Below are 9,878 nucleotides of genomic sequence, written 5' to 3'. Positions count from 1 at the left end.
ATATATATATATATATCTATATCTATATATATGCAGAGGAGGGTCTGGCTACCTACACACAGCAATCCAGGATGGGAGACAAACGTGCTCTGGTTTATTGGCAGTTCTTTAAGACAATCATAACAGAATTGGGCAGCACTTTACGCCGGACGGAGCCAAAGAAGCCAAAGAAGCAATATAGCCTCAGAAAGGAACTTGTTTTGGTGTGATGTGTATCTTCAAAAGTTGTTTTAGTCGTGCAACAAAAAAAAAACTTGGACAGATAGTCCAAGTAGCTGTTTGGATTTGCCCTGCAGAGATCTGAGGAGCAGCTAATCATAGTCTTCCACATAAATCCACCAGAATTTAGAACGCCACATAAAGAAAGAGGAAGGTGACGGATATCCGGCCGAAAAGAGCGTGATCCAGCAGAATTCCTGGCAGCAAAATTACGAATCCCACTTTGGCCGTGCTTAGAGTGGCCACGCCAAGGCCAGCCCTACGACGCAGCTCGATTGGTTGGGGTTAGGCACTTGACCTCAAGTGGTTAAGATTAGGGTTAGGGGATTGGTCAGGGGATAGGACTTGCACCTGTAAGTATGGATGTCTGGCCAACAGTAGTGTGTTAATGCTATTGAAGGTCAGGTCTATGGTGTGAAAAAAAATATATTGCTTCTTGGTGGCGATATTTTTTTTTCAAATGCTTGAGCCCAACCAATCAAGCTGCTTCGTAGGGCGGGTCTTGGGGTGGCCATAGTGGGATTCGTAATTTTGCTTCCAGGTGGGAAGTGTAATGTCGTGGATATAGACTAATATATTATATAGGCTATACTGCAGAGTAGTTTCTGAATTTCATCAAGGGATCGACAAAGTATTATTCTTGTTTATCTAATCATATTCTCTACTATTAATCTGAATTTCCAATGTAACTTAAGTTGCCTTGCTCAAGGGTGCCGCAGCAGCCCGCAGGATCGAACCGACAACATGGTAAAAGAAGAACCACTCTTCCTTTGTGTGGGCATTGTATTTCAGTGTGTCTGCCCTGACAGATTTTTTTATTTAAATTAGCGAAATATTTCTGATTTGGCTACTTAAATAAATGTAACTACTCTTTCCACCACTGATAATAGCTAGTGTCTAAAAAAACACATAGAATAACTAGGGTTAGCTTTTCTTAAGTATCAAACCCAACATTTATATACAATATCTCTGGATAGATAAATGTTATTTTATTATTGTAGATGTATTTACATTTATAGTATATGACTATGCCAGTATTTAGTTGGCTAAAACCCAGCCCAACATTTGAAAATGAAAGTTAGCAGTACCATTAGCTAATGCTAAGTTTCCCCAATGCTAGCCTTAATTTGCAAAAATAATATAAAGGTATGCAGTTATCAACGTTACAAAAACACTTATAGGCTACATGTTATCAACCACATATATCTTCAATATAGAGAAGAGAAAACTCACAAATTCTCTGACTTCTGCACCACCAACTGCCTGTAACGAATGATTCAATGAATGGGTTAAACAAGCCAAAATGGCGCTGGATAAAGTCTACACAGTTTGTGAAGGGAAAAGGCAGCAACGTTAATTAGCGTAATTAAGTGAAAACACGTGTTCGTTTTAACTTTGTCATTGAAAAGTGTAGATTTAAGAGACGGGTATGGCTGCAGCCTGGAGCATCCCATCTCGTCCGTCCCGTCTCATCCGGTCCCGTTCATACGGAGGTGTGTCCAACGGTAAAACCAGAGGGTCAAAATCGATATCGCGAATAATTTCCAGATGAGTCACGGGTAAATTCGTGACCCATTTGTTGCAATCAATTTGAAAAACGTTAAAAAACTGTTAAAGTAACCATTTGCATACATAGTTGCTCATTTCTGAATGTTATGCTTGTGTTGTTCCATATTAACGTGGTACATCTGATGAAACCTGCATCAGCGACGCAGCCGATTCTGCGACTAACGCAGGATCTCCTGAGGAGGGATAACAATCCACGATCTGCACACACAACAACAAGACTACGAAAATAAACATGTTACACTCTTTCCAAGACTTTTTAATTGTATATTCTATATTGTTTTCACACTTCACTGGGACATTGCTGCAAATAACTGCTTATCAGCATGGCGAGAGCATTCGACTGTAGCTCTAGGCTACAGTCGCTGCCTCGGCTGTCGGCTCTCTGGGACCCGGGGCAGAATGCTGTCGGGTCTCTGGGACCCGGGGCAGAATGCGGTTGTAGTTTTCTACTACCGCGGCATCGGCCTTCGGGTCTCTGGGACCCGTCCTGTATTCGACTGCGTATCTCTGCTGCCCCGGTCTTGGGCCAGGATGCGATTGTATTTTTCTTCCACAGCGGTTCTATCGTATTTTGTGTTGTATTGTATGAAAGGGGGAAAGAAATTAAAACCAAACCTAACTTAAATCAAAGTTGCAGCTATAGAAGGATTTTTTTAGTTTGCCTATCATCTGCATTTTTTTTATAGACGAACACGTATTTTAAGTGTTTTTATTCATCAGTATGATAGTCTGCATTTATCTTATGTACATGTTTAGTTTTAAATTGCCGTTACCTAAACAGTAACGGCAATCATGCATATGAATAAAATACTTTCAATATTTTTTTGTTTTTTAATTTAACAGTAACGGCACAATCAACAAATTATAAAATAATTTAAAATTTAGTGTTTTCTTTCTTTTTCAAGTACCCAGATAGCTCAGTGTGTAGAGCGGGTGCCATAATTAGTTTTAGCTACTCGATGGCGGCTCTAGTTCGAGTCCGACCTGCGACCCTGTACTGCAGTCTTCTAGATCTCTCTTGGTGTTTTTTTTTACTAAACGTTAAACCAAAATATTAAAGTATTATTCATTAGCATGATAGTTGACGCAGGTTTATTTTATCCAGACGTAGTCGTGCATTTATCTTGTCAACAGAAACCATCCATTGGAAATTATTGCGATTTCGCATTTTTGACCTCTGGATTTACCGTTGGACACACCTCCGTATGAGAAGGGACGGATGAGACGGGACGGACGAGATGGGATGCTGCAGGCTGCAGCCATATACTCTTGAGATTTAAGGCAATAAAATGCAGTTCAGCATTAAACCACAAGTGCAAAAAAGCAGTAAAGCGCAGAGCAGTTTTCTAAATTTTCAAAATAGATTAAACATAATGTGGAATAAACACTAAAGTACCAATATACAGTACAGGCTGAGCAGTATGGTATGGTATGCTAACATAGCCTATATACAGTGCCAGTAGATTTGAACATAGGCAGTGCAGGTAGGCTAAGTACAAAGTAGGTTATAGTCATATGACTATTTATAGACTATAATAGACCATATACATATATATACACACACACATATATATACATATACATATATATATGCTCATAGTTAAAATGTATGTATGTATGTATGTATGTATCATACTAAAATAGTATGATACTGCCATCTACAGAGCATTTCTGCAGATAATTTAGCGAAGAGCGCCCTCTTCTGCTGGAAGAAGAGAATCATAAATTTGCCAGGTTTACAGCAAATATATTGTATTACAATATTTTAAGATATCTAGTCTAAAAATTAAAATCACTCTTTAAAAGTGTGTTTAATTGAAGAATATAAGCTCCTTTATGTAGTTAAACTCACTGAATTCAAAGAAATATTAGAGGACATTTCCTATAGAACAACACTGATGATTAAAAACAAGACACAGAAACAAACTCAGATGAGCTTTTTATTGTTTAGTAATTTCTGCAGAAATACCAACAAAAAGAAAACGTTCCAACTTGATTCTCTATAAATTTCGGTTATACAAGCTTTGTGTCAATAGAATCATTTGTTAGAATTACTAATAGAAAAAACTTAGGAAGGCGGGTTGTGTGCATAGCTTATAACCAACCTCCAAACAAAAAAAAAGAATTAGGAACAAAAATATATAAATAAATGCTTTAAAAGAATACTAAAGGCTGTGGTGATGTAAACCCAAATTCAGACCATACAGTCAGTGGCGCATCCCCAAAATGTGATTAATAAACATCCAGCTGCAAAATACAAACTTGGTAATGTAAAGATAAGTGATTCAACTTATATAGTAATGAGCTGGATTCCACCAGCAAAGTGTGAAGAAAAAAATAACGTTCATGCAAAATACTTTCAGGGATAAAGAACCGAGTCTTAAAAGCTGAATTTTTTTTAATTGTAAATAAGGGAAAATATTGGCCTGAAACAATATGTTGATTAGTTGCTCAACTATTAAGTTAACTAAAAAGAAACCGTACTTTTTCAGGCCCAAAATCTCAATTAACTTGTTCCGGATTGCCATGTGTGAGGATTTGTTTTTTCTTTTCTATTTTATATGATTTCAATTTGAATATGTTTTGGTTTAAAGGCTGTTAATCGGACAAAATAAGCAGTTTGAAGAGTTCAAATATGTGGAAAATATTTGACTATTTGTCACAATTTTCTGACCTTTTATAGTTTCAACAATTAACTAATTAAGAAATTCATTGAAACAAATTATTGGCAGATTTAATCAATGAGGAGAATTATCCGTCACAGCCCAATCTAGGGCACATAACATCCATGTCAATTAACTAAATTCAAGGGATTTGCGACCTGCACTTCAAGGCGTTATTTCTTAGACAGAGTTTTTTTTTTACCCTTTTTACAAACAGAAAAAATAAGATTTTAAGACTCTGTACAAGATTAAAAAAACAATCCCCCTTGTTACTTCTTGAGATAGACACATTTGTGGACATCAAACTCAAAACAGAAAACTTGCTGAACTAATACACACACAAAAAGCATCAACCAGCCAGCTGGTTTGCTTCCAATTTCCCTTCCGTGTTTGTCTGAGCTACAGAAACTCGTTCATCTTTCCGCCTCTTTGGTGTTTGTTCATCTGAAGACAGCTTTAAACAAACTTGAAGTAAACAGCCTTGTAAAGGACAAGGACTCATGCAAAAACCTGAAAGCAAGCTGTTACTCCACCAGGGGGCAACAAATCCTTCTTCATGGAGGTTAGTTTTCATTTCCAATGGCTGAGGAGAGAGGGGAACTGAATCTTTTACAAGTCGTCCTTCATGGAGATGGAGCGACATGCTGTGAGTATACAGTGGGATTTTCCAAAATGGCTACACCTGCAAGTTACAAGACTGACACAAAACAGAACTAAGAAAAAGAAACAAGAAACAATATTTCTCTCCTCACCGTCACCAGCAATCTGCTGTCACAGTTTTGTGGTGTTTGAGGATCATTCGAGAGAAACGTTACAGGCACAAGGTGGTTCTACTGCTTTTCCCTGTTCAACAGGGAACAGCTACAACTTCAAACAAAAAGACAAAAAAGTAAAGTTATTCAGAGTTTCTGCATCTTCACGGCTCCTCAGTGGTTTTCTAAACTCTTGGTCACATTCAGTGTTTGGAGTGCTGCCTGACACTTCAAGTAGGACTTTTTGTTATGCAATGCCTAAGACTAAAGGATTTGATCCTGTTTTGCTGTTGGGACTTGGTTTGGAAGGTCTTTTAAAAGGTGGAAACCTTTCCCTGCTGAATCAAAATGAAACGTTACACATTAACTAAACTCCCAGTGACATTCTTGCTCACCATTTCAGACAGTTGGCAGTGACAAAAAATGTGTCAAAATAACTTGTTACAGACGTGTTCAAGAAAGAATACACAGTAAAAGATCTGTATTCATCTGCACAACTGGTGGCCTAATTAAAGTTTTTTTTATTAACCTGTCACTTAAAAAGGGGCTTTATGAAAAATGACTCAACAAAAAGATTGTTGGTTTAGATGAACATATCATACTGCAGGAGTCAAGTTTATAAGAAAATGACCATTATCATCCATATGTCCCCAGTACATAATGAAGTTACTTCGGTCCAGCCTGCAGCCCCTTCCTGTCCCCGTCTGTGACTTGTTTCAGCAGTGAAATCGTATAAAGTAAGAAACAGCTATCAAATATAATAGCTATTAATTAAAACTGTCCCCTAAGCATCAGTATGAATAATAAACTGGGGACACATGGACAATTTTGGCTTCTGTATCTTTTATCATTTAACAGATCCCGTTGAATTCCTAAGAAGTCCTGAAATCTCAAACTCTTTCCCTCTGAGTTGTCGCCCTCAACATCCCAGACAAACAGCTGAAGGGAGGGCAGACAAGTGCCGCCACAAACTTCACGTAAAGTGCAAACTGACAAGGTTTCTCCCTTCACAGCTTCAGACCGGCTGAAGCTCTGGGACAACCAGCAAGACAGAAGACGAGACGATCCACCATCCACAGGTCAACGTGTCCCCCTCTCCTGCTGCTCGCTTTAATGGCTCTCTATCACCACAGGCTCGTACCCGCCTGCAGACACCCTGCATAGAGCCAACCGAACAGGGACAACAGTCAGATGTAATGTAGGGTTACACATCTCTTTAATGCTCACTTTTACTGTTACCACATGCATTTATTTACAGTTTATTGTGTAGCGTCATACTGATGTAAGTCATAAGAAACGGGCTTTCAACCAAAGTGAAGTGTTGTTTAAGACTTCTTTTTGGAAAATGTATTTGAGTTCTATTTGGATTGGTGGGTTATAGTGTGAGTTTTGTAAAGAGAAAACAAACATTAATGCCTTAAACATATTATTGAATATTGATTTTGGTAAAGTATGTTGATCCTTGTTTTATTGAGGCAGTTCAGCAGATTTGATCAAGTTATTTGAAAGGGATAAAAGGACAAGAGGAAGATATAGACTGATTTTTTATTTAACCTTTATTCATAGAGGTAATCTCATTGAGACACGGGGTCTCATTCTCAAGAGAGACCGGTTGAGAGGGTGAATCAAGGAGAGGATGCCATTTGAAAGTCAAGAAAAGTTTGAACCAAGCTTCTCACCTGTTTCCAAGCCTGATGCCGCTGAGCGCAGTGGTTCCATCTTTGTTGACGAACAGACGCAAGTTGCTGTCTGAAAGCCAGGAACACAGAAACAGAATTAGCAGCTGCTGACATAAACCAGAAGGCGTCAACACACAGACAATAAAAAGATGACAAAACACGGAGCAGGAGAAGGAGAGCTCGTTCCAAAGATGGTGCAGGAGTTCCAGTCATCAATATTATACAGTCAAAGCAACTTTAAAACCTTCACACAAAGAGATTCACTGTAAACAAATGACAACATGTTAAAGAGCAATAGCCTCCATTTCACACCATCACCTGTGGAGTTAAGACTATATTTCCCATAAACCACTCCTACCTACATCTTCATCAAGGGGTGTGTCGATGCTCACAAGCTAATAACGAAGGAGTAGCTTGTGTTTTTGTTCTAGCAGTGGTCCGATTTTTTAAATGAACATTTTTAAATGTGGTGTTTAGTAGGGCTGTCAAAAATAACAAGTTCATTCAATGAATTAATCTGAGAAAAAAAAACGCGTTAAAAAAGCTCTTTTGAATTTATTTCCTCAGCACATTAGGTCATATATTAGGTCAACATTTGGAAAATAGTTTCACATTGTTGTTGATACTGAATGACAATGTCAAAAAAAGTCACATGAACACAGATTTATTATTTACTAAAATGTTTTCTAGTTTCTTAGCTGTAAAACTCACGTTTATCGCAATCTTCTTGTTTTCTTTCTTGCATATTGTGATACATGATCTAACTAAATATTTTGTACCTTCTTATCTTTATTGAGCATGTGTTTTAACAGGCTTGTGACAAAGTCCACTCTCTTGTTACTAAACCCCTCAGTGTTTTTGAGTTGCTTTTTTGTTGTTTTAAGCTGTAAATAAATCAATACCTAGATTATTTTTTCTAAGCGGTTTTAAACTCCCACTGTACCTTCAGTGTTGTTGATATCTGCAAAGTTTTGGCTTTGGACAATTTTCTCCACAATGTCATCGGCATCCATGCGAGTGTCATTTACCCAAGAGGGCTGACTCACCACTGAGTCCTGCTTCCGCCTGAAATACAACGATTAGAAAAAGAAAAGAGGACAAATGTCGTTAGAAGAGGACTGGACCACAATAAACCCATGACCTTAGCACTGACGGAAGACTGTATTCTGTCTCTGTACCTGGGGGGCCTGTTAGGGGGTAAGATGGGCCGCGGGGGTCGAGGGGGTCTTTCTGGACGTCCGGCGTCCTTGTCACCCTCCGTAGGTGTGTCAGCAGTGAAGCCCAAGCCCCCAGAGGCGCTGCTTCCTGTCGAGGTGTTCCTGCGATGTGTGAGGTCTGACAGGCTGGAGGAGCAGGAGTGCTCAGTGCTGTAGCCTGCAGCGACACAAGAAGGTTTCATAGGAGACATCAGCTGTGTGCCACTTTAAGTATGTAGTCTCACTTTGCCAGACCTTCCTCCAACAGCGCTGCGGAGGAGGGTCTTGCAAGTCCACATAGCATTTTGGGAAGGGAGAAAAACCTGCTCAGGTTTATTGGCATTTCTTTGAAACCAATCACAATAGTCATAAGTTGCTATGGCGCTAAGCTCCGCACGGAGCCGCTGTAAAATAGCCTCGGGAAGGAAGTTGTTTCGGTGGAACATGTGTTCAAAAGTTGTTTTTTTGTGCCAGAGAACTCAAATTTAGTCTAGGAAGCTGTCTGGATTTATCCTGCAGAGCTCTGAGGAGCAGTTAACCATAGTCCTCATAAATCCACCAGTTCCACCAATGAAAGCGGAAGGAAATGGACATCAGCGGTGAGACATGCATCCGACTGAAATTTCTGTAGCACTTGGATACACGTGGATACAGACTATTGGGTAGGTAATCTCCTACAAAAGTATGAGGAAATTATAGGACCCATATGAAAAAAAATGTAATTCACTATTTTGGAAAGGCAATTTTCTGGAATATAAAAATACTTCATAATGTAGGCTGCATGTGGGAACTGGAGGTGAATCTTGTACCTGAGATTTTGTGTTTGAAAATATTTTCATTATGTACCTGAGATTTTGCTGTGCTGGCTGGCATAGCTGGAGTTACGAGAGTGACCAGACTGGAAGACTTCTGCAGGACTGGAGTGGTTCGCTTCTGATTCTTCAAGGAGACCTGAATGCACCAAAGGAGGAAAACAACCCTGTTACCACCTCATTTGTACTTACAAAATAGTTTTCTGCTGGACCAGACATCAAGAAGTCTTTGTTTACTTTTACAGTAGAGATGCAGAACTCACATCACAGATGGCAGCCATTTCTGACTCAGAGGAGTTTTAATTTACAACCATGCAGAGGTGGGTAGTAACGAGTTACATTTACTCCGTTACATTTACTTGAGTAAGTTTTTGAAAAAATTGTACTTCTAGGAGTAGTTTTAAATCACTATACTTTTACTTTACTTGAGTAGATTAGTGAAGAAGAAACTGTACTCTTACTCCGCTACATCAGGCTACAAGGAGCCGTTACTCGTTACTACGTCATTGTTTTTACCCCAGCGTACGTCTCATTTAATGTTTTATTTTGACAGAGAGAGTCTTCCGCTGAAGGCTCTACAAAGTGACTGGGCTTAACCAATCACAGTCGTTGTTCAGTCATGTGACCATATCGTTTCAGCAGCGCGACAGGTTAGCTTATCAGTCGTAGCAAAGACGTCAGAAGCAAAACGTCGCCAAGGCAACGCAAACCAGGAGGACCCCCCCCCCCCCCCGCTCATAGTGAAAGATGTTTACCTTTTAGAAAAAGTGCAAAAACAGCAGCTATATTGTGCGGCGTCTTCAGTGTCGACCAAAACAAAAGGACGTCAGCGTTCAACAACTCAACCTCTAACTGAGGGACGTAGCGGTAGTGTTTAGTTTCTGCTGTGGAGAGGTGGATGTTTGTCTTTTAGGTTACATACGGTATGTTGTACACATGCAGTATCCATCCTAATTTGATGTGACAAGTCTCTCAAATAAGCTATTTT

The 9,878-nt window shown here is 39.3% G+C and overlaps 1 protein-coding gene and 1 long non-coding RNA gene across 2 annotated transcripts in view; one reads left to right on the top strand and one right to left on the bottom strand.

Annotated features, from left to right (window-relative positions):
• The first annotated feature begins 681 nt into the window (after window positions 1-681).
• Window positions 682-8,563, top strand: LOC116689186 (uncharacterized). Its single transcript, XR_004331936.1, has 3 exons — window positions 682-760; window positions 3,264-3,266; window positions 8,553-8,563. It is a non-coding gene; the product is annotated as an uncharacterized LOC116689186 (long non-coding RNA).
• eeig1a (estrogen-induced osteoclastogenesis regulator 1a) overlaps window positions 3,716-9,878 on the bottom strand; it is a 32,885-nt gene continuing 26,722 nt past the window's right edge. Inside the window, exons 8-12 of the mRNA XM_032515591.1 lie at window positions 8,925-9,029; window positions 8,061-8,256; window positions 7,826-7,947; window positions 6,883-6,952; window positions 3,716-6,359 (exon numbers count right to left, since the gene is read on the bottom strand). Of these exons, the coding sequence (XP_032371482.1) occupies window positions 6,314-6,359; window positions 6,883-6,952; window positions 7,826-7,947; window positions 8,061-8,256; window positions 8,925-9,029 (539 nt within the window). The 3' untranslated portion in view covers window positions 3,716-6,313. The remainder of the gene's footprint in view (window positions 6,360-6,882; window positions 6,953-7,825; window positions 7,948-8,060; window positions 8,257-8,924; window positions 9,030-9,878) is intronic.

The sequence above is a fragment of the Etheostoma spectabile genome, chromosome 5 (genome assembly GCF_008692095.1).
Source record: "Etheostoma spectabile isolate EspeVRDwgs_2016 chromosome 5, UIUC_Espe_1.0, whole genome shotgun sequence".
NCBI lineage: Eukaryota > Metazoa > Chordata > Actinopteri > Perciformes > Percidae > Etheostoma > Etheostoma spectabile.
Note: the sequence above shows the minus strand (reverse complement) of the source record. Positions and strands in the feature narration are given on the sequence as shown.